At 39.4% G+C, this 25,737-nt stretch overlaps 1 protein-coding gene across 3 annotated transcripts in view; it reads right to left on the reverse strand.

Annotated features, from left to right (window-relative positions):
- Nucleotides 1–24,390, reverse strand: part of PPP3CC (protein phosphatase 3 catalytic subunit gamma) — a 118,881-nt gene extending 94,491 nt beyond the window's left edge. The window contains exon 1 of one of the 3 annotated variants that reach the window (XM_010592395.3): nucleotides 24,058–24,390. In XM_010592395.3, the coding sequence (XP_010590697.1) occupies nucleotides 24,058–24,106 (49 nt within the window). In that variant the 5' untranslated portion in view covers nucleotides 24,107–24,390. The remainder of the gene's footprint in view (nucleotides 1–24,057) is intronic. The other 2 variants (XM_023551023.2, XM_010592394.3) reach the window with 2 other exon arrangements.
- Nucleotides 24,391–25,737: the final 1,347 nt, after the last annotated feature.

Raw genomic sequence — 25,737 nt, forward strand, 5'->3', positions numbered from 1 at the left:
ACCCAGCGCCATTGAGTTGATTCCGACTCATAGTGACCCTATAGGACAGAGTGGAATTGCCCCATAGAGTTTCCAAGGAGCACCTGGCGGATTCGAACTGCTGACCCTTTGGTTAGCAGTTACACCACTACAGTTTCCCTTAATACCATACACACACACACAAGTGTCCAACTCGAATGTCACAAAACAAGGCAGAGAAGGGTGGATTGGGAGCTTAGCGACAATAAACGGGTAACTGGCATATATGTTTAACTAAGTGGAACTGTAATAATGGATTCCTTTAAAAAAAAGTTTGTGCATTCTCATAATGCTACAAACCATAAGAATTAATGCATAAACAAATTATAATCTCCCAATCTTTAGCTAACTTTAAGCCCTTCAACTAATATTAAAAAAAAAAAAAAATTTTTTTGGAGTTAATTGGCAAATATTCTTAGGTACCTGTTACGATGGTTTTGAAGTACGTTCAAGTTATTTTGCTACTCTTTCCTTCATGAGGTGAAGCCTAAATTTCCTCTACTTGAGTGTGGGCTGGACTTGGTGCCTCACTTCTAATAAACAAAATAAAGCAGAAGTGACAGTGGGCAACTTTGGAGACTAGGCATAAAAGGTACTGTGATTTCCATCTTGGCCTCTCTCTCTTGAATTTCATCTTCCGGGGGAAGTTAGCTGCCATGTCAGGAGGGCACTCAAGCAGCCTGTGGAAAGGCCCACATGATAAGGAATTAAAGCCTCCTGCCGATAACCGTATGAGTGAGCCTTCTTGTAAGCCCATACTTCAGCCCCAGTCAGGCCTTCAGATGACTGCAGCCCCTGCCAACATCTTGACTACAACCAAATGAGAGACTTGAGTCAGCACCACCCAGCTAAGCTGTCCCCAAATTTCTGACCCACAGAAACTATGAGATAATAAATGTCTGTTTTTTTAAGCTGCTAGGTTTTTGGAGTAAACTATTACATAGCAGAGATAAAATGAATACCCCTGGGCAACATACTTTTAATCTACCTATATAAAGACGTCACTTGGAGCGCTAAGGTGCACCTGCCCAAGCCATGTTATTTTCAATTGTCTCATATGCATATAAAAGCTGGACAATGAATAAGGAAGACTGAAGAAGAATTGATGCATCTGAATTATGTTGTTGGCAAAAAATATTGAATATACCATGGATTGCCAGAAGAATGAACAAATATGTCTTGGAAGAAGTACAGTCAAAATGCTCCTTACAAGCAAGGATGGAGCGACTTCATCTCACATACTGTAGACATGTTGTTGGGAAGGACCAATCCCTGGAGAAGGACATCACGCTTGGTAAAATGGAGGGCCAGAGAAAAAGAGGAAGACCCTCAACAAGATGGACTAACACAGTGGTTGCAACAATAGGCTCAAACATAGCAACAATTGTGAGGATGGCGGAGGACTGGGAAGTGTTTCATTCTGATGCACGTAGGGATGCTATGAGTCGGAACTGGCTCGACAGCACCTAACAACAACAACACGCTTTCATTTAATACATTATAGAGTAGTCATCAGCCAACAGGTTAAAAAAAGATGTACAAATGCCTCTGAGTTATGTTCATTTTGCAGGAATGTAAATGAATGTGTATGAGAATGGGGGGTGTGAATGCATAATAACAAATGTTTCTGTTTATCTAGGAATTAAAATTAGGAATTTTGATTCAAAATAACAAATGTCTGGTTATACCAAGATATAAAAGATAATGAAAGGCAAATTCTACACTACACCCACTCCTCACTTATTGACTTGGTTAGGTTCCAAAGACCAGGTTATTACGAGAAAATCGGCATGATGTGAAAATGGAGGATGATCACATCAGATCACAAAACGGAGGATGACTACGTTATAACCAAAAAAAAAAAAATCCAGTGCCGTTGAGTCGATTCCAACTCATAGCGACCCTATAGGACAGAGGAGAACTGCCCCATAGAGTTTCCAAGGAGCGCCTGGAGGATTCGAACTGCTGGCCTCTTGGTTAGCAGCTGTAGCACTTAGCCACTACACCACCAGGGTTTCCGACTACATTATACAACTGCCAAATTACATCATTACACAACTGCCAAATTACATCATTACACAACTGCCAAATTAAATCATTACATAATTGCCAAGCCACTGAGAATCCTAGCCCAGCCAAGTTGACACATAACCTTAACCATCACAGCTAGCATTACTCTCGCCTCACACCTTGGCATTCATTAATGTGGGACGTGTGTCATTAACGGGTAAAAATAGTTGGATAGATTTTTTACTTTTGTTGTAAATGCAAAATGTCAGATAATGAGATAGTTGGTAAGTGAGGAGTAGATGTATACCATAAAGGTAGAAGGTCTTAGGAGTAGTACAATTTATTTATCTGGCATTTATAATACCTGTTTAAAAAAAAATTTGAAGGGAGAAATGAAATATTTTCAGATTTTTTACAAAACTGGTTCAAGTGACAGGTTTACTCATAAGCAACAAAGGCTTGTAAATCCTTTCAAGGTAAATTATTTTATGAATAATATACAAATAAAGTAAAACCAGAATTTGATTTTATTCTGTTAAAATAGCTAAGTTATTCTGTGTCCAGGTAAGATATTCTTTAAGTCACCAAAAACATTTTGTGAACTCTCTGTGCATACTCTTAAATCATTTTTGGAAAAAAAGTTACTTACTTAAAAAAAAAAGTTAACATTCCTAATAATCACTTTCACTTATTGCTGTGTTTTGCCTTTAACTATTTATTACCTTTGGATACTCATGACTTCTATTTTGTCTCATGACAATTCTCTCTGATACGGTTCTCCCCAAATTCAGAATAAAAAAACTGCTAAGATGTCTTTCACACCTACAGTCTCTTTGAGTTTATACCAAATGGTCACTAATAAAAAAAAATTGTTGTTGAGTCGATTCCGACTCACAGCGACCCCACAGGGCAGAGCAGAGCTGCCCTATAGGGTTCCCAAGGAGCGGCTGGTGGATTTGAACTGCCGACCTTTTGGTTAGCAGCTGATCTCTTAACCACTGCGCCACCAGGGCTCCATAAATGGTCATCAGGTAGCATAAAGATTTGGTTCTTCACCATATTGAAAAAAAAAAAAAGATTATAGAAGTTATTAACTTTGACATTCTCTGATTTTTTATTTTGAGAGCTTTTGCTTTTTTATTACACTTGGGTTAAAAGAAGAAAAAAAAAACTTGACAAATCAAAAGAGAAATTTAGCCTTCCTAAGTTAGTCGTGTGTAAATAAAATGTGTTAAAAACAAATATACTGCAGTGTTTGTATATCTTTCAGATTAAAGTAAGCATTCATTCATATACAAAGACTGACACAAAGCCGTCTACAAACAGATTTTGTAGCTTGGTTTAAATAAGCTAGTCAGTTAGTGACATTCATAATACACTTTATGGGAAAAATGACAGGCCTGGAGATGTATCAATGTCCTCCCTGTTCATAACATGTTTTCCTTTCAAGATAATCAGACTATATCCTTATAAAACTGACTGTGTACTTTACTACAATAGAAGATTCGACTCTCTTCCATTCTAATAACGCTGGTTAATGCAATAAATTAACTTTTTTTATGGTCTTATCTTCCAAAACTGGTTTCTGATTTTTCCTTACATTCACCTAAAGGTCTCAGCTATAAACTAAAGATCAGGAATTGGGCCTTATGGAAGACACAGCAAAAGAATTTCAGTAAAGGTTTGTAGCATACACACGTAACTATTGCTACTATGGGGAATAAGGTATGGGTATCGCTGATACTGGTGCTGTGGATGGACATCGTGGCTGAGTCAGAATTTCCAGAACTGTTTTGGTCTAGAAGCAGAAGACAATGTAACTGCTTACATCCAAGACCATCAGAACGCAATCTCCCAGATGCCAGAAGCCACCGGTTACCACGCACTTTGCATGATTTTGCCCTTTATTCTCTTGGCTATTTTCTTCTCTCTCCGCTGGTTCAAGATTCTGGATTGTTAATAGACACCCCTGTCACTTACTCTTAGTACTACCAAGACCTTTATCCTTGACAATCGCCAAGCATACAGGCAAAGATGGACAATCTATATCCAAATTAATGGGAAAACTTAATAAACAATCACAACCTGTCAAACAACAGTACAGATCTTGATTGATAACCTCCCCAAAACGATCAATTCTCCAGTTTAAGTGAAGAAAGATCAGAGCAGAGACTGAGAATTGAAAAAAAGACCATGAAGTACTCACAAAAGCTCAGAAAAACACTAATACTTGCAAAACAGTTAAACAACCAAACCAAACTACAATGTCCATCACAGACTCTCTAAGCTCGAACTTTTTTAATATTAGCTTGTTCAGCCCCCACATGTTCCGAGACCATAGACAAACTGTTCTAACAGTGACTCCTCAGGGACTCACATGTGCTAAACCAATGACTGTGCAGCAACTCGGCTAAATTATATATTCTTACCAAGCCCTTCCACCGTAAAAGCTCTCTATGACCAGCCTCAGCTCTTAAAACACTGCGTGTAGTTTTTTCTCACTCCCTCCTTCTGAGATGCCCACAGTTGTTCTGGTTTATGTTATTCCTTGCTGCAGCAGGCTAAATCAACATAACTTATATTTTATCATAGACGTGTCCTGGTGGTCTCTGGTGATGGGCTTTAACATTCCCAATGCAGGGAACTGATGGCTGAGAGTTAGGGATAGGTAGACTTTTCGCATACACCTTTTTAAATTTTATACCATGTTATTGTATTACTTACTCAAAAAAATCAATAAAATTATATTTTTAAAGTATATATTTTATTGTATTTTTTATCTACAATAAACCGTACCACTTAAAGTGTACATCCAAGGAGTTTTGGCACATGTATACATTTGTCAAATCACCAACGCAATCAAGATTCAGAACATTTCCATCACCCACAGGCAGGAGATTCCGCCTGCCCCTTTGCTGTCCATCCCTCCTCTGCCCCCAGCACCTGGTAACCACTGATCTCCTTTATGTCATTATGTATTATTTGCATTTTCTAGAGTTTTATATAAATGGAACTGCCCCATATGTAGTCTTTTGTATCTAGCTTCTTTCACTAAGTATAATAATTTTGTGATTCAGCCATGCTCTTGCATGTATCGGCAGTTTTTATCTTCTTATTGTTGAGTAGTATTCCATTGTATGGATATACCACATTATATTTATCCATTCATCTGCCGGGTATTTTCCATTTTGGGCTATTGTAACTAAAGCTGATATAAACATTTGTGTGTAAATCTTGTGCTTTCATTTTTCCTGGGTAAATACCTAGGAGTGGAGTGGCTAGATGGTATGGAAGGTATACAGTTAACATTTTAAGAAACTGTCAAATAACTTTCCAAAGTAGTGATATAATTTTACATTCCCACCAGCAGTGCATGGGAGCTTCAGTTACTCCACATCCTCACCAAAATGTGCTATTGTCCATCTTTTTTTCATTTCAGCCATTCTAATGGGTGTGTAATAGTATTTCATTGTGATTTTAATTTGCATTTCCCTGATAGCTAATGATGTTGAAATCTTCTTATAATACGCTCATTGTCCATTTGAACATCTTCATTTGTGACTTGTTTGTTCAAATCTTTCGCCCATTTTCAAATTTTGCTGTTTGTCTTCTTACTAGTGAGTTTTAAGTTCTTTACGTATTCTAGATACGTTCGTAAGACATATCTAGCATGAACACTTTCTCCCAGTCTGTGGAATGCCTTTTTTTAATGTATTTTGAAGAGTAAAAGATTTTAATTTTGATGAAGTCCAATTATCATTTTTATGGTTTATGCACCTTGTGACCTAAGAAAATTTTCCCTACTCAAAGTTCACAAGATTTTTCCTACAAGTTTATAAAAATCCTAAGTTTCAGCTTTTCTATTAAGGTGTGTGATCCATTTTCAACTAATTTTTTATGTAGGGTAAGAGTCAGGTTTCATTTTTTTTTTTTTCCATATGGGTTTCCAGTTATTCCAATATTTGTTTTAAACACTTTTCCTTTATTTGCTGAATTGCTCTGTCAAAATCAATTGACCATTATGTATGGGTCTATTCCTGGACTCAATTCAGTTCCACTGGTCTGTATGTATATCACTCCCCCCCGCCCCCCCCCCACTGTCTTGATCACTGCAGCTTTTTATTACGTTTTGAAATCAGGTAGTGTTAAGTCCTTCAACTTTGTATCTTTTAAAAATTGGTTTGGCTATTCTTGGTACTGTTCATTTCCATATAAATTATATCAATTTCCATAAAAAATTCTGCTGGTATTTTGGTTGGGATTGCATTGTATCTGTAAGTCAGTTTGGGGAGAACTGACATCTCAGCAACATCGTATTTTCTGATTAATAAATATAATTCTCCTTATGTTCAGATCTTCTTAAATTTCTCTTAGTAAAGTCCTGTGGTTTCAGGGATGAAGTTTTTCACATTTTCTGTCAAACATATTGTTAAGTATTTTACGTTTTTTAGTGATGTTACAAATGAAATTTTTAAAAATTTCATTTTCTTACTGTTTGCTGATAGTACATAATAATATAACTGATTTTTTAAAATTAACTTTATATCCTATGACCTTGCTAAATTCACTTATTAATTCCAATAGTTATTTTGTAGTTTCCTTAGGATTTTCTACATAAACAATCTTGAAATCTGCAAATAGAGACAATTTTACTTCTTCTTTTCCAATCTGTATGCCTGTGGTGCGGTGAATTACTTAATATGGCTCATAGTCTTTGAGATGCCTACATAATGATTGAGTGGGGCTATACAATTACAGTGCTTGTGGCCCACCAAAGGGATTGGACAGTCTGTTAAGAATGCAGGTAAGGTGCGTGGAATGCTGTGGGAGTGGGGCCATGTAAATAAGGTATATGGAATGCTAAAGACGGGATTGGTCAATTTTGCCTTCCCGGTAGGTGTAAAAGAGACCCAATCCCAGTGCAAACAGGGACCTAACTACCACCAAGCAGAAGAGCTAGGAGTGGAGAGCATCCTTTGGACCTAGGATCCCAGTGCTGAGAACCACCTATCTCTTAGGAGACACAGAGAGTGCTGTAACACTGAAGATGGCATAAGACAGCAAGAAGCAGCGGCAAGCATGGCAGAGAACTGGCAGCAGCATAGCCAGGAGACCAGCAGGAGACAGACGGTACAGGGGGATTCCCAGCCTACAGAGCAATAAAGCTGAGCGCCTTCAGGCAGGAGGCTTGCTAGCAGAACAGGGTGACTCTGGGTACTTGGCAATGCTAGGCTTACTAACCCACAGAGCAAGAGAGTTGAGCGCCTTGAGGTCAAGGCTTACTGGTGGAACAGGGTGCCCCCAGGCACTCATTGGTGGAGCTAAGGAGCTTTGTAACACTTCTAAGAGCAGGCAGGGATGGGCTGAGGGACCAAGGGGCTGAGGGGCTGAGAGAGGCCTGCCTGGCGGCGTGGCTGAGAAAAGGCTGTCCCGATCGAAGAACTGCTGAGTTGTTCCTGATTCTGAATTGTAACCTGTTACCTCCCTAACGAACACTGTAACTGGGAGTATGATCTGTGAGTTGTGTGGCCACTGCAACAAATTATCAAACCCAGCAGAGAAAGAGAGAGTTCTGTGGGAGGGACAGCTGTGTCAGAATTGGTAAAAAGGTTGGAGGGAAGAGGTGTGTCTGACCTCCGCCTCATGGGAATCAGCCTCGGGCTGATGCTGACAATGATCCCCCCGCCCTGCGCAGTTAGAGGAGGATGTCAGACACCTCCGCATCACCGTTTTTACAATGCCTTTTATTTCTATTTCTTGCTTATTGCAATGGCTGCCTTTTATTTCTATTCCTTGCTTATTGCCATGGCTAGGACTACTAGTTATAATGTGGAATAGAAATAGTGAGAAAGGCCATCCTTGCCTTAGTTCCAATCTTAGAGGGGAAGTGTTCAATGTTTTACCATTCAGTATGCTATTAGTTGTAAAATTATCATAGATGACCTTTATCAGTTCAGGAAGTTCCCTTCTGTTCCAAGTTGTTTTAGAGTTTTTGTCATGAATCCGTGTTGAATTTTGTTAAATGCCTTTCCTGCATTTATTGAAGTAGTAATATGAATATTCTTTGTTAATATGGTATATTGATTGATTTTCAAATGTTAAACCAATCTTATATTACTGGGACAAACCCTACTTGGTAATAATGTGTTATTCTTTTTATATATTAATGAATTCAAGTTGCTAATACAAAATCCATGTTTCTAAGTTATTTATGTTGTGCTAAATTGTTAAAACTACCAAATCCATTGCTGTAGAGTTGATTCTAACACACAGCAGTCCTATAGGACAGAGTAGAACTGCCCCATAGGGTCTCCAAGGCTATACTATTTACAGACGCAGGCTGCTATATCTTTCTCTCGTGGAGTGGCTGGTAGGTTTGAACCATCAACCTTTCGGTTAGCAGCTGAGTGCTTTAACCACTGCACCACCAGGGCTCCAACAGTACCCACAAAATGCTTTTTAATACAGGTCTTAGATTTCAATATTCCTAACTGGAATAATAAATTTCAGTGGCATTAATAGTGATCATAATAATGTTATTGGTGGGATGCTATGTCACAGGCATAATGCTAAAGGTTTACATTTAACCTAATAACATGCTACGAAGTATTATTATACCCATTTTACAGATGTGGAAACAAGGCTTAGGGAAGTTAGAAAACCTGCCTAAGGTTTCACAACTAGTACCCACAGGAGTTGGGAGTTTGATGCCAGGTCAGTTGATTCTAGAGACTAAGCTCTTATCCTCTTTGCTATATTGCTTTCTCACATAATCTCTAATACTTGTTCTTAATACATAAATCAAAGTAATATGACATGAGCTAGAATAAAAATAACCTCTCTCAGAGGCCAGTGAAATTTAACTCCTAGTGAGAACTAGGCATAACACAAAATGGATAACATTCATACGCAAGATATATATACTCTGGAAACAAAAGGATTTTACATAATTCTAGATAAATTAGCTATGACTGTCTCTTTAAAGAAAATAACACAAAATAAACAAGGGTGAAGTGATTACTAGTGGCAATCTTTAGTCTACTCTAATTCTCACACGGACATACAAAAAATCATTACAAATGTTTAAGACCTTAAATATTGTTAGTAACAAATTACTTATAATATACTTCACACCTGGATTGCCTTAACAAACAGTAAGAAATTTGTAGCTCTCTCCACCTTAAAAGAGAACAGAGCTAAATAATAATAGCAATCATAAAAAATTACTAAATTTACCTCTCTAGTATCAACCTCAATACATGAAACATATAATGCCACATGCTAAGATTGCACATACTCTTGATAACAATGGAACATCTTTTTCTTTTATCATTCTACTCACTACTGCTGACCCCCTCAATTTTACGTAAAAATTTTAAGAAATTCACTGACCCCAATTAGAACTACCTTTGCATTTCCCTGAAATAAGAGCTAGGAAAGACTATGAATAAAAAAAAAAAAAAAAAATCCTCCTGTTCTTTTTACAAAACTCCAACATTTCAGCTTCATCTCCAATACCAGTGGGGAAGGTTTGCAGTTCATGTCTAATAACCCAGTGTCATCCTTGTAAAGGCTAAAAGATTGAACATTCCTAACTGAAAAACAAAACTTTCAATAACTAAACAGATCTAGGATCCTGGAAATAGTAATATCTGTTAAAACTTGAAATTCTGAAATAATGTGTTATAGGACTGCTGTGTGTTAGAATCAACTCTACAGCAATGGATTTGGTAGTTTTAACAATTTAGCACAACATAAATAACTTAGAAACATGGATTTTGTATTAGGGAGACAGAGCTGAAAGCATTCTTAGAGTAGCATTCAAAAATATTAGGGAAAAAATACTAAGAAAGCCAATTATACTCTATTTAAATAATTAAATATTTATCTAGCACTAACTACATGGTTATACTTTGTGGGCAATGTGTGGAATGTACAAGTTTAATGAGCAGACTACCTTTAAAACCTTATGTTCTAATTAATGTAGACAAATAATTCACATGAAACAGGATATAATACAAACACAACATACTTAAGGAACAGACTGTATAGTACAGACTTTAAGTATGAAAAATTACAAAGAGGGGAATCAATGACAGCTAGAGAAATCAAGGAAGGGCATCAGAGAGCTAAGACTTGCACTGGGTCTTAAAAATAACTAGGAGGTCTACTGAAGGGAGAAAATATACATATGTAATATACATACAGTATTACACACATTTTACATAAGAATGGATAAAGAAATAATACATTACAGATAATACAAACACCCATGTGTCTATCATGTAGATTTAAAATATCAAGTTTGCCTTATCTCTTTCAAATATTTTTTTGTGCTGAGTAGCTCTTCTTTGTAAATTATGTTTTCCTCTTTTTCATTGTAGTTGATTTTGTTTTTGCTGAGTCTATGTTTTTCTTGTATTTTATTTTGATGTGTGATTGTTAGTCTCCTTTGTGGTTACCTTATTCTTTTTTTTTTTTTAATCTACCCCTATTTTTCTAAGCTTAAACCAAGCTTTTATCTTCCTATACCTCTCTGACTTCCTTTTCCTTTTGAAAGATCTATGACTACTTTATTTAGTCCCTCTTTATTGATTTTGGAAACCCTGGTGGCGTACTGGTTAAATCCTACGGCTGCTAACCAAAAGGTCAGCAGTTCAAATCTACCAGGTGCTCCTCGGAAACTCTACGTGGCAGTTCTGCTCTGTCCTGTAGGGTCACTATGAGTCCGAACTGACTTGATGGCAATGGTTTTTTTTTTTTTTTTTGGTTTAATGTTGTCATCTTTTATATAACAACATCACTGTTTCCCTGTTTGGAGCATTTTTTTTATCTTGATTTATTTTTGTGATTTCCCTATCTGGGTTGATATCTGGTTGCTCTGTCCTGTGTTCTAATGTTCGGTTGATATCTGATATTATTGATTTTCTAACCAGAGAATTCCCTTTAGTATTTCTTGTAATTTTGGTTTGTTTTTTGCAAATTCCCTAAACTTCTGTTTATCTGGAAATGTCCTAATTTCGCCTTCATATTTGAGAGACAGTTTTGCCGGATATATGATTCTTGGCTGGCAATTTTTTTCCTTCAGTGCTTTATATATGTCATCCCTTTGCCTTCTTGCCTGCATGGTTTCTACCGAGTAGTCCGAGCTTATTCTTATTGACTGTCCTTTGTAGGTGACTTTTCATTTATCCCTAGCCACTCTTAAAATTTTCTCTTTATCTCTGGTTTTGGCAAGTTTTGATTATAATATGTCTTGGTGACTTTCTTTTGGGATCTACCTTATATGGGGTTCAATGAGCATTTTGGATAGATATCTTCTCATCTTTCACAATATCAGGGAAGCTTTCTGCCAACAAATCTTCAATAATTCTCTCTGTATTTTCTGTTTCCCCTCCCTGTTCTGGTACTCCAATCACTCATAGGTTATTTCTCTTGATGGAGTCCCACACAATTGTTAGGGTTTCTTCATTTTTTAAATTCTTTTATCTGATTTTTCTTCAAACATATTGTTACCAAGTGTTTTATCTTCAATTTTGCTAATTCTGACTTCAAATTCTGCTCCACTGACTTTCTACTCAGTTGTCTAATTTTGAAATTTTATTGTTAATCTTCTGAATTTCTGATTGCTGTCTCTCTATGGATTCTTGCAGCCTATTAAATTTTTCATTACGTTCTTGAATAACCTTCTTAATACCCTCAACTGCTTTATCTGTGTGCTCCTTGGCTTGTTCTGCGTTTTGTCTGATCTCCTTCCTGGTGTCTTGAAGAGTTCTGTATATTAACCTTTTGTATTCTACATCTGGTAGTTCCAGGAAGACTTATTCATCTGGAAGATTCCTTGATTTTTTGTTCTGGGAGTCTGTTGAAGTGATCATGGTCTGCTTCTTTATACGATTTGATATTGACTGTTGTATGTGAGGCATGGAAACCTTGGTGGAGTAGTGGTTAAGTGCTACGGCTGCTAACCAAAATGTTGGCAGTTCAAATCCACCAGGCACTCCTTGGGGCCGTTCTACTCTTGTCATATAGGGTCACTATGAGTCGGAATCGACTCGATAGCAGTGGGTTTTTGGGTTGTCTCTGAGGCATCTATAAGTTATTGTATTAATTTGTTTTATGTTTGCTCACTGTGTCCAAGCTTCTTGCTTTGTTTTGTTTTGATATACCCGAATAGGCTACTAGAGTGAGCTAACTTGATTATTGGAGCCTTTGAGGCACTAATGTCCTGTCACCAGATGGCTAGAGCTATTACCCGGTATATGAGCCTAGAAGTCCATTCACTATTTTTGTCTAGATTCAGCTCAGGTGTCCAGGTAGTCGGTCACCTAGTGTGTGGTACAGGCTCTCACCTACTATCTTAGAGCAGTGGTGATTGGTGTATGGATGGGTTTCTGGTTGCAGCAAGGGGTCACAGTCTGAGGAAGGCAGGGGGCTGACAACCTTCCCCCAAGTATCTGTGAGGAAGGCGCTTCCCTGTTCTCTAGAGTGCACTGGTGGGTGAGCTCTGCAGACATACCATAGGCACCCAATGCTTTTAACTGTAAGGACTGGGAGGCACCACTTATTCTTGGACCCCTGTCATGGGTGGCTAGGTGGCATGGGTGGAGCCATCACTCCTCAGGCCCCTGATGTGGGTAGGTGAGAACCCTGTTTAATAGGCAGAGCAGTATCAAATGTCAAACCCCCACCCCCCACCTCTCCACTACACAGTTGAAACAGTTACAGTCAGACCTCAAGCACATTCGCCCTTGCAATATAACAGCAAGATCCTAGCTGCCGAAACGGGGCCGCCTGGGTCCATGCAGGGGTGAAAGACATTCAAATTCTGTGGATGACTTGTGCCTTGACAGGAGCCGCTTCTGCTCTAAATTTACAGATTAGGGGAGCCGGCAGGTTATTTTTCCCGTTTGTTAATTTGTTCCTTCTCCAAGGCCAGGAGGATGACTCAGGGAGCACAGCAGGACCTATCTCAGGCCCAGGGAAATTTACTGTCACTGAAGCTGGATGGGGGAAAGGGAGGAGGGATCAGATAGATGGGAGAGAGTTCTTTTAAAAGGAGGAGCTATTAGACCCACGTGGTAAATCAGGCAAAATCACTTATCTTGTGCAGAGAGCGGTGTTTTATCGCTGATTCTGGAGGCATGTGAAGATTCTGTGCACTGGCTCAGCCTCGCCGTGGCCATGCCAGGGGATCGGGGCTGCGCCACTTCACTTGCCTTCTTTCACTGAAGTAACTGCATCCAAAACACTACCGCTAGCCCCGTCGCAGTCGGGCCAGGGGATCAGGGCTGCGCCACTTCACTTGTCTTCTTTTGCTGAAGTAACCGCATCCCAAACGCTACCACCAGCCCCACTGTGGTCACGTCAGGGGACAGGACTGAGGGGCACCAGTTCCTGCTGAGTCAGGTCCGGCAACTCCTCATCGCTTCTGCACCTGTCTCTCCCTCTCCCTGTCACTCAGTCTGATTTCTTAACTTTGCCTTTGATGTTCAGGGTTCCTAGCTTGTCATATATATAATCGATTCACTTGTTTTTCCAGGTCTTTGTTGTAAGAGGGACCACCAGAAGCATCTGACTACTCCACTTCTTGGCCACGCCCAGATCAAATATTTTTTGAAGAGCTAAAATATTACAGACACAGTTGAAGACATCCTCTATCCTATTTCTCTTCCTTCCTCCTCAGAAGTAACTTGTATTTTAAATAGGTGTGTATAACTCACACGTGTGTATAATTTTGTTACAAACATCTATACACAATATAGAATATTTGTAAATGTTTATATAAATGGTATCACACTGTAAGTATCCTTTTGCAACTTGAATTTTTACACTCAACGTTGTTTCCAAGATTTATCAGGAATAGGGCCAAGGCGCCCATTTTTTCTTCATTGTTTCTTTAAGCTCCACTGGTGATTCTGGTTGGTAGCCAGAGTTAAGAGTCATCATTCTAAGCCTACACATCTTCATCCAAGAAGGCTTTTTTCCCCACTGCCATCTAGTCTATTCTGACTCATAGCGACCCTACAGGACAGAGCAGAACTGCCCCATAGGGTTTCCAAGGCTGTAAATCTTTAAGGAAGCAGACTGTGACATCTTTCACCTACGGAACAGCTGATGGGTTCAAATCACTGATCCTTCCGTTAGCAGCTGAGCGAGCGCTTTAACCACTGAGCCACCAGTGGTTAAAGCCACCTTAAGAAGGCTTTTGGTGCTCCAAAATTGCTAACACATTTTAATCTAGCTTTTTCACCATGCCATTTGCTATATTTCGATAAAGACTCTTGTACAATGCTTCAAGTTTGTATATGATTCAGAACAATAACCAAACTATAAAACACACTAAATTTCTGGTGGGGGGGATTTACAGAATGGGTAGAGGAGTAACGTAAGAGAGCCTTGTGCTGATGGTACACTTCAGTATCTTGATTGTGGTGGTGGTTTTACAAGGTTATACAAAGTTTTGTCACACGTCACACGTGTGACAAAACTGTACAGAGCTAAACACAGATGCGCAGGCACACACACACAAGAGTGTGCATGATGTGTGAGATCTGAATAAACTACATGGATTGTGCCATTATCAATTTCTTGGTTTTTGTCTTGTACCATGTGGTGGAGGTGAGCGGCTGAGGAGGCATATGGGAAGTCCCTGTACGTTTCTTTGCACTGTCCTGTGAATCTATTTAAAAGTAAAAGTTAAATAAATTTTAAAAAGCTAACTATATTAAAGACCTTTAAGTTTCTAAAGTACACTGAAGAAATTAAGCTGCCTTTCAAATTCAAGCCTACTGCTACAATCTACATCCACAACATGAACAATACATATTTTCTGCTAAATATATCTGACATCTGATGCAGAGCTCTAAAAGAGAAAAGGCCACATTGATGATGACAGTTTTAATCCTGCAGCAAGTATAAAAAATAAACCTTAAAAATTAGGCTTATAAGCTATTATTTTTAGATTATTGTGTAGTCTACGCTCACGGGACACTAGGATTTACCTAAATAACTATCTCTGTTCACTGTAACTAACCCTGGTTTCATTCCTATTTTAAGCCAGCAAGCCTGTCCTACTTTTGCAGACTGATTTCCTAATCTACTCACTTGCCTTTCTAATCATAAACCAGTTATACCCTTCTGAAGAGGTTATACTAAATATTATACTGAAAGTCATATGCATCTTTTCGATTCTTTGATAACTGATCAGAACAAGTAATTCTATTTCAATGATCTGACGTAGCTCTTTGAGGCCATTCCCTCTGTTCACAGACAGTCAGAGAACTCACTGTGAAGTATTAGGAACTGGCCTTCCTAGAACCAGTGAAGCAGTAATCACCATCAGTGACAGTGTGACAGAAATAATAACTTCCATAATGACATCATATGTTTAAAAAAAGAAACAACAGTGCACAATAGTTAAAAAAAAAAAAAAGTCTAACTTGCTTCCATGGATACCAACTACCTTCATTACTCCAGCCATTCATTGTTGTTGTTGTTAGGTACTGTCGAGTTGGTTCCCACTAATAGCGACCCTATGTACAACACTATGAGACACTCCCCAGTTCCGTGCCATCCTGACAATTGTTGCTATGTTTGAGCCCATTGTTGCAGCCACTGTTGTCGATCCATCTCATTGAGGGACTTCCTCTCTCTCACTGACCCTCTACTTTGCCAGGCATGACGTCCTTCTCCAAGGACTGGTCCCTCCTGATAACATGTCCAAAGTACATGAGATGAAGTCATTCAATAAAACCACCCTATTTTATTTTTGGAGCCCTAGTGGTACAATGGTTAAGAGCTCAGCTGCTAACCAAAAGGCTGGCAGTTCAAATCTACCAGCCACTCCTTGTAAACACTATGGGGCAATTCTACTCTGTCCTAAAGGGTTGCTATAAGTCGAAATTGACTGGATGGCAACGGGTTTTGTTTTTTAATTTATTTTTAAAGCCCCACAAAGCCTTAGGTTACAAGAATGAAATGCACCTAGACACACACACACAAAATCACACACAAATTGAAATCTTAGCTCTTTAGGTCACTGATCACAGTCAAATTTTAAACTTTAAATGATTATCAGTATATAGAATGAAGAAGCATACATTTCATACCAGATACAGTCTACGGTTTAGTCATCTGCTCTTCCCAGTGGTATTAGTCATAGGGAGCATCACAGTTGTAATTTTCTGTTACATTTTTGGGGGGCTATTACATTTTATGTTGTGTGAATACTTTTCAAAACAGTATTTAAGCGTCTAAAAAAAAAAATAAATAACCAAAAATGTGTTGTAGGAACTCATCAGATATTTGTTTGTGAATACCTGATTTCCAAAATTCCATCTATATTACAGAAAAGGAAATTTTCACCATTTTCTTTATTAAACATTTTAGGTTTAAATTCTCTCAAAAGCTAAGGAGATGATTTAAGGTTAGAAAATATAAAAATCCAATATACTTAAGTCTTTATGTCATATACACCCCTTGAAGTAAAACAGGTCTGCTATCAAATCTCACCAAGATTCAAGATTAACTTTTTTAAATAGATAGCGGCTAACATTTATCAAGCACCCACTGTGGACACTGTGACCATGAGTCATAATCAACTCAACAACAACTTTTTTTTAAGGGGCACTGTGCTAATCACTTTACATACAACATGAAATGTATTTTTTAAATTCTGAGGTTGGTACTATTATCTTCCATTTTACACTTGAGGCAAGGAAGATAAATAGCAAACGTCATACAGCTAGTAATTAGCAGAGCTTGTGCTCTTACCCACACTGGCTTCCATAAAGTAAGCTTCTTATGCTTTCACTTACCTAACTATTTACTAAGCACCTAACCATATGCTAGAAACTATATTCGGCATTAAGGATACACAATTCTTGTCCTTGAGGAGGACATTTCAGTGTGAATAAAGGGCAAGGAAATAGTTAAAGCAACGAACTGCACATGGGAGCACCATGGACACAATATCTAACGACTCTTCTGATGATGATGACAGCAGCTGACACGCACTGAGCGCTTACAAAGTGCCAGTCACTGTACTTTGTGGAGTTTATTAATCCTTACAACTATTCTGTGACTTAAGTTTTATTATCCCCCTTCTACAGATAGGTAAACTGAGGTAAAACAAAGTTATTAAACTGAGGTAAAACAAAGTTATTTGTCCAAAGTCATGGAGCTAGTAAAAGAGGCAAAATTTGAATTCAGGTGTATCTGACTCTGAAGCCCAGGCTCTGAAAACACTACTCTATACAGCCTCCTAGGCAGAGGAGAAAAAGTTTCTCAGAAGTCATCTTGCTAAATCTTGATAGGTAGGTAGGGGTGAGTTAAGCTGGGGGCCCGGCTTCTACATAGAAGTAACACAAAGAGCCCATTCACAGATATAAAACCTGGCATTCTAGAGAACTACGAACAGTAGTAAAGTAGGCTTGGGAATAGGGGCATGGAATGTGGAGAAAGTGGGATACAAGGTTAGAAAGGTTTAGCACAAAGGGAACTGTACCTCAAGCAAAGTAGTTTATCCCAGAGGCAGGAAGTGCTCATGAAGGATTTTAAGCAAAACAATGATGCTTTGCTTTACATTATTTGGAAACCCTAGTGGCATGGTGGTTAAGGGCTACAGCTGCTAACCAAAAGGTTGGTAGTTCAAATCCACCAGGCACTCTGAGTTGGAGTCCACTCAACGGCAACGGGTTTGGTTTTGGTTTTACATTATTCGGTGATCATGATGGCAGTGCAGAGTAGATTCAACAGATTTAGCAGCCCTAGTACTCCTGTAACAGTACAAGCAAGAAATGAGAGAAGGGGATGAAATAGGAGGTTATTTAGAATACAAAAGTCCACAGAATTTAGTCTGGTGAAACTGAATAGAAAGGGAAAGGGAAAGGAAAGAGTCTGGTCTGATTCTCTGGCTTGTCATCTGAGTCAGTGACTAAATGGGTAAGTGGTGTGATTAACAGAGATGGGAAATACATTTAGAAAATCTTTTCTACCTCCTCCACTCGTTAATGATTTTTCTAATTCAATATTCTTTTTTTATTGCTCATTAATGCTTTAATATAATATTCATTTCACCCTCCCATCACTTTTTTTGGAGTCCCTGGATGGTGCAAATGGTTAAGCACTGGACTACTAAATTGGCAGTTCAAACCTATTCAGAGGTAGGTACCTCGGAAGTAAGGCCTGAAGATCTCCTTCTGAGAGGTCAGAGCCTTGACAACCCTCTGGAGCAGTTCTACTCTCTACACATGGGGTGGAATTAATTTGACAGGAATCGGCAACATCCAGTTTTTTGTTTCTCTCTCTCCAACAAAATGAAAACATGGCTATCTCACTTTCCGCATCATCTGTTTGAGTCATGGTTGGATTTGCTGTAATTCTGGCAGATTTCAGCTACCCCTTTTCCTCCTCCTTTTCTTCATTTTTCCTTTCAACTCTCTGGCGCTTCTAACTTAGCCACCTTCTCTCTACTCCTTAGTCAAGTACACGTTTTTTCATCCCTTCTTCTGCACGTTTTTCCAGGCCCCACCAGGTAGCTAACACGATCTGTTTCTGCTAAACAAGTTGCCGCCACTTCATATCAGCTGTAACATTCTTAAAAACTCATTTTCTTCTTTTTAACTTTCCTCCACTAAGACACTACTGATCTCTCAAGCCTAGTTGTTCTGAGGCATTTCTTGTACCATTTTTTCTCTTCCCAACTTTATATTTTTCAAAAACTAAAACCCTATAGAAACATAAAGAATAATAACATGAGCACCTATTTGCCCTTTACCTAGATTCACCATGGTTAATGTTTTACCACTTTTGTTTTCTCTACAAATATATATATTTTTTCTGAATCATTTGAAAGCAAACTGCAGACATCATGCCATTTCAATCTAAATACTTTATCAGGTATTGCGGTAACCGAACGCCGCCTAAGAATAAAATCATTCTCCGCTATAACCACAATACCACCACATCATCATATCCAAGATATTTAACATTGATACAATATTATCTCATATACACTCCATATTCAGATTTCTCCAATTGTCCCAAAAATGTCTTCTATACTTCTTTATTTTCCCAATCCAGGCTCCACATAGCACTTGATTATCATTCCTATTTTGTCTTCTTTCATCTAGAATAGTCTCCCTGCTTTTTCTGCTTTCCATCACTTTGACATTTAAAGAACCTAGGCCAGTTGTCCCGTATAAAGCCCCACAAACTGAATTTGAGTGATTATTTATTCATAATTAGTAAGAATAGGTAATTCCTGAATGAATTAATAAATCATATCCCAATGTTTATTTCATTTAGAATTTCAGTCTGTTGGGATGATATTATCTAGACATTGCACAAAAACATCATGAATTCCTGGCGTTCAATAAATCTAATCATGATCACAAAAGACACACACTGTCTTGGTCAGCTTCTACAGCATGCCTTCCTGTCACCCAGTCCAGAGATCCTGTTACCAAGTTATACCCTCTCTAACAATAAACAAACGCTTAAGAAACTACAGGGTTTTCATGATAAAAATGTAGTTTGCCAACAAAACAAAACTGAGTTTAGGGAACTAAAAGTTCTCTCCGCACGCGGTAGCTAAGTAGATAATGAAAGATAACCAAGTCAGATACCACTGAGGTTGGGCGTGAGCTTTCAGACCTCACTTTTGAAATTTGAATTGCAGCTAAAATTTAAAGTTAAAACTTTAAGAGAGAGTGCTATAATGACTGCACCAAAAGATAATACTGATTCCAAGACATCCCTTTATTTCCATTAGCCATTTAACAGGTAGTAGCGAAGCTCGGAAATGATGACAAACAGTAGAATTAGCTGAATAATTTTGTCTCTCATAGATATCTGTCTAAAAATTAAATTTTAGTTTTTTTTTTAGCAAAGCTCAGAAATGATGACAAACACTAGAATTAGCTGAATAATTTTGTCTCTCATAGATATCTGTCTAAAAATTAGCTTTCTCCAAAAATGTCACCTTACTGGAAAGATAATCTATTTCTACAACCAATTACATCTTATGAATAGATCTTTAATTCACTTTAAGTAAGGAATCTGTTTTGCTTCTTTACTTTGGTTTAAGTAATTTTTTCTCAAATGATGCAATAACTTTTTTTTTCACTTTGCAGCAAAATATGATAGCATGTTATTTTATAGAGCAAAGTTTTATTGCCAAATGCCTGCAAGAAAATCCTCAACTTGTTCATTTCATGTTCATTATAACGTTCTTTATATATTAACATGTAGGTGAAAAAGAATGCCTGACCACTGCTCATAAAGTGTTTAAATTAAGCTGCCCTTTCCAAGGTTTAAGTCTTCCACCCAGAAGCATGAATCATCATTTCCAATGTTTCAGTATTACAGTATTAATTATAATGGTAAATAAAACAAACAGTGCCGACAATTCCCAAAAACATGCACTGGAAGACTTGTTAACACTGGAATTTTATACTTGGAAAATGTTGTAAAGTCACGTTTCTTCCAGACTGGTACTGTATCAAATGATCAGTGTGTGCCCAACCAGAAATATGAAGAACCAAAATCTGAATATAAGCAGCAAAATAAAGAACTAGCAGTCTCCCATGTATGCTACAAACAGTACATGCTGTGAATACACTAATAACAAACTTTGATGATGTAATTCCTACTGAAATTTCTTTGTTGCTTACAAAAAGATTCACTCCAGAGGAATAAGATATTTTTATAGGAATCATTGTCAAAGGAAGAAAAAAAAAAAAAAAAAAAACCCTCAAACAGGAAAAGAAACTCAGAAACTGGAGAGAAAAATGAAACTGAAATAATTTCATGATTCAATCATTTGAGTTGCTAATTCTCTGATCCAGATACCAGTAGCATATGATCTGGTTTAGAGGTTCAAAGAAGTGTTACTTTTAAAGCAAGGAAGAAATAAATGAGTACCTATTTTTTATCAGAGTACATTGCAGATGATATACAATAAACACTTAATGAATGAAGGAAATCATAAGAATTTTTAAACATAAAGCAAGCACCTTCGACTACTAGAGAAGAATCCAGCTGCCGGGGAAATACGAGACAGAGCTGTATTAGTCTCTTCACATTGTTACCCATAGGATTCCACTCAGATGTCCTTTATATCATAGAACCGGTATCTCCCTGACTGGAAACGTTTTCCTAACTTATGCTGTAATTTCATAACTTCCAAATTCTGCTATTTTTCATAAGTTACTGATTTCTCTACAACTACTTACATAGTAAGTGGTCTGTTATTAACTATTATGTTTCATAATACAGCAGCCCTGGTGGCCCAGTGGTTAAGAGCTTAGCTGCTAACCAAAAGGTTCACAGTTTGAATCTACTAGCCGCTCCCTGGAAACCCTGTGGGGCAGCTCTACTCTGTCCTATAGGGATGCTGTGAGTAGGAATTGACTTGGCGGCAGCAGGTTTGGTTTTGGTTTTTCATGATACTATTTTGTCTTAAGCTTTGTACATCCATTATATTACCTGCATAGCCCAGATGCTTGACAGGGTATTATTAACTCTATTTTGCAGATGAGACTAATGAAGCAAAAAAAAAAAAAAAAGTAGATAAAATGACAAGGTCACAAGTAAGCTCCAGCAGCAGAAGTGAAACCTCCGTAGGTTCTCTGACAGCCAGACTACTGAAAGCTGTTGGATAGCTTTCCTAAAGGACACCTTAAATTAGAACACTTTTTAAATATAAATCACTACCACTCACCCACTCTTCTTTCAAGATTTGCTCAAACTTAACAAGTAGTCTTTAAAGTTAACAGGAAATGGCAGAGCCAAAAATAACTGGGGTGTGGTTTCACCTCTGAAAAAGCTTTCAAACTGTGAATAAAGGCAGGCAACTCTGGCCGGACAAGATAGCACACACCGCGATTTAGTACCCAATACAATGAACCCGTCTTATAAATACAGGGATACCTTACTGTCTTAGAAGAAACTGCAACTATTTGAAACTGGAAAACCCAAAATAAAGCAACATTAAGTCGTGAGAAGTCAAAATAGCTGTGATCAAGTTCTTACACTAAAGTTTTTATATACGAGATCAATCCATGCCTTCTAAGGGCCTGAAATCATTCATGTATTTAAGAGTAATCTTAAAAGTACACAACATACACTAATTTGTAATTTCACTGAAGAACAAATGTTGCCAATGCAGGCTGTGAGGCTCATGTTCGTTTAAACCGGCATCTATCTGCCTTTTAACCATGTTTTATTTTACTTTTACAAATGTGAAGATTTCCTTTATATCTATGGCATTGTACAGTGGAAATTACATTCTACAGCAGTGTTCAGAATTTGAGATTCCTGAAGGTCCGAGAATTGCCACTAAGCTTCACTGGGATGCTATTTATTCTTTGACACACAGCTCTAGTTTATCTGGTTTCCCTGACTACCTCAGCTTGGAAGTGGCAGATTAGAAGGGAGTAAGGGCAATTTTTGACAGAGAACACTACTGGAGGAGAGAGAGAAAGTGAAAACAGATAAAAATACTAAAAAATTATGGCAGTGAGGAGGCATTTTAGTACAGAAGGAAATTGCCGACAGCCTTATACAGCGCGATGCACCAGCCATATTAACAGCACAGTACAGAAATTAATGTACATAGGATGACCTTGATTCACAAAAAAGGTTATGTTTAGTATATTCTGAATTTTTGAGAGGGTTATGTACTCCAAATGGATTATATGCTATAAAACTTACATTAAAATGTTCAAAATAATTTAGCAGTTAAAGGGATAAGCTTGAGTTAGTTACATGAATAATTCCCTTAAATAATTCCCTAATGATGCCAGATAAATGCCCAGTACATAATTCTCAAAACCCCCATTAATATTTACTAAATTTACGTAGTGTGGATAATCAACATTTTATGATGCTGGATGTCGTAGGGGGGAAACTAAGTTCCCCCTCGCTGAATATATTCTTTCCCCTTAAAAAAAGAAAAGTATTCTTGTCATCAATCTTAATGTCCTTTCTCTTTCTAAAACCAAAATGAAAAACAAACAAAAAAGTATTTTAATAGTTTTCTCCCACTTTACCACTAACTCATTTATCCAGGGACCCGCTTACACAGCTGGTCTAATTTCTTTCTTAGATAACAAGTGCTTTCAAAACGACAGTTAACACTCAAGACAGAGAGAAGGCTTGTGCTTAAGTCTTAGGACTGAACAAAAGAGCCACATAAATTAGTGGCTATGTTTCACAGATTTCACTAGTTTAAAGGCAGAAAAGACTTCTATGTTAAACCCTACAAAAATCAGTAAGGAACACTTTATTTTATATTTTGTTCTTGTAACAACAAAAATCTGACACAGATGGACACCGGAACCAAAGAATATCCTTCTCCAAGTCTCTATGAGCGAAGGCAAAATAAAACACCAACATCATTTCAAGAGATCTGTAAATCCTTTCAAACATCATGAAATGGATTTATTTGCATTTCAGCGTACTACTTTTCTTTAAACAATAACTGTGACTTGTGATGCCCTAGGGAAAGTGGACCAAGAGGTACCCGTATATATTTTAAATAAAAGAAGGGCATAAAGATCTGATCCTACCAAAGGGGAGGGGTAGAAAGATTGACTTGGATGACTCTACTAAAGTCCCTGCCCACGCCACCCCACTCCAGATAAGAGATTAGAAGAGAGGAATCGTTTCTTTAAAAAGATGGATTCCAGGTCCTTTGGGGGAGATGGAATCCTCAGCACACCTGGAAGCCAAATCCACAAGAGATAAATGACCCATCTCTAGCTACCGGTCTAGGTGTAACAGAAAATGCCCGGGGTCCCCGTGGAGCAGCTTCTACTGGGGATCCCGCCTTCGCCTCTTCCACACCCCGTTCAGGTCCTCCTCCAGGGATGGGCGCAGTCCGGGTCCCCCAGCCTCCCTCTCCGGGCTGTGGCTGCACCTCCTCCGCTCTCTCCCTTCCTCCCTCCCTCCCTCCCCTAAGCCGTCGCCCAGCCGAGAGCCGTTTCCCGCGGGTCAAGGAGGAAGGCCCGGCCCGGTTGGCACCTTTGATGACGCGTTCTGTAGTGGAGAGTTGGGCGCTCCTCCCGGACATGGTCCCCTTGGCCTCCTCCTAGCTCCAGGAGCGCCCAGACCTGCGCCTCCGCCTCCTCCGCCGCCTTCTTCTCCAGCAGTCTCAGCTCCCCCGCGGCCACTCAGCCCGCGGTGCTCCGGCCCCGGCTTCTCACGGCGGTTCAGGCACTAGACGGAGGCGGCCGCGGCAGCCCAGGGCTCGAACTCCACTGACAGGACCCGGGCCCACGGTCCGCTCCCTCCTTAGGCGCCAGCGGCTGCGGCGGCCTCGAAGACCGAGTCGGGAGCGACAGCGACCGCGGCTTAGGGAGGAACCTGGGCTCGCGGCCCGGCCCTGCCGTGCGCGCACGCGCGCCCCCGCGCGCCGCGCTCCCAACCTCCCAGCGGCCCCGCGCGCCGCCGCCTTGCGCCTCGGTGCGACGCGCGGCCCCACTGTCCAGGCCTGCCCGGCCACCTGACCGCCCGGCCCTGGCTGTCGCCGCCCGGTCATTGCTCTTCCCCTGGAGGCCGCAGGTCCGCTTGGCTGCCCTCCGCGCGCGCACGCTTCTTTCCTCTTGCTCTGTTAGCCCATTTTCCAACAGTTCGTTTTCCCTTCTCTTCAGCCTGCTCTCCCTGCAGCTAACTCCTTTTCTTCTCCTTGCCCCTGGCCCGGCCTGTAGCCCCTAAAATCAGCCCCTACATCCTGCGCGGAAAGTCCCAGCGAAGCCGCGGCCATCTTGTCACCTTGCGACGGCTGGAGCATCCTAGTAGCAGCTCTTTGGAGACCTGAGCCTCCTCGCTGCTCTCACCCTGGGGTAAACTTGCAGAGAGATCTTATCCCCTCAAACCTTCACCACTGGAGGACTCCCTTCCTCTCCTCTAGATCTTGCATTCACTTTGTCCCTGGGAGTCGTCATCAGTTTGACCATGTTTTGTTTTTTTTTTTTTTCATTTTACTTTCCCCTCCTCCTCACCTGCCCCATTCACTAAACTCAAGCATTTAAACCTCCTGTTTTAATTTTTCTTATTTGTTGAGTCCAGATAATATAGTGAAGGCATCCTGCCTTCTCCCAGTCCAGGAGTTGGAGAGCCTCAGTTTCCGGGTAAGGTGGACAAGACCCTCTGCTATGTATGCCCCACTCCCTCTTCTTCCCTTTCTATGTTCAAGAGAAAGGCTAGGTGTCCTGCTCCTGGGAGCCTGTCCAGCCAGACCTCTGTGAAAGGGACTGACCTCATGAAGCCCTGCTTGTCACCGCCTAGCTAGAAGCTCCCCTCCTTCCTACTTGATGCAGTGACACAGTACCTGCTTCTCCATGGGCTTGTGTTTATTGTGGAATACCCTGGTCAATCTACAAAGATTTTTAAACAATCTGATTCATCTCTAGGTTAAAAACTGACCTTTTTCTCTTCTTGAATTGTAAACCTAGAATAGAAACTGTTACAACTATCTTTCCTATGTAGTATATAATGGCTGGTGTCCAGGCATGGACCAGTAACGTGAAACTTGCCTCAAAAAATGGAGGGCACTAAGAGACTGAAGAGAGAGGCAGGCAACTCCAGTGTGACAGTGGAGTTTATTAGGAAGACATACAGACAAGGTAAGTCCTGGGTGTCTACAGGACCAGAGGGGACCTCCACACTCTGCAGTGGGAGGGCAGAGGTTTTACAGCTGTA

Source organism: Loxodonta africana, chromosome 19 (genome assembly GCF_030014295.1).
Source record: "Loxodonta africana isolate mLoxAfr1 chromosome 19, mLoxAfr1.hap2, whole genome shotgun sequence".
Classification (NCBI taxonomy): Eukaryota; Metazoa; Chordata; class Mammalia; order Proboscidea; family Elephantidae; genus Loxodonta; species Loxodonta africana.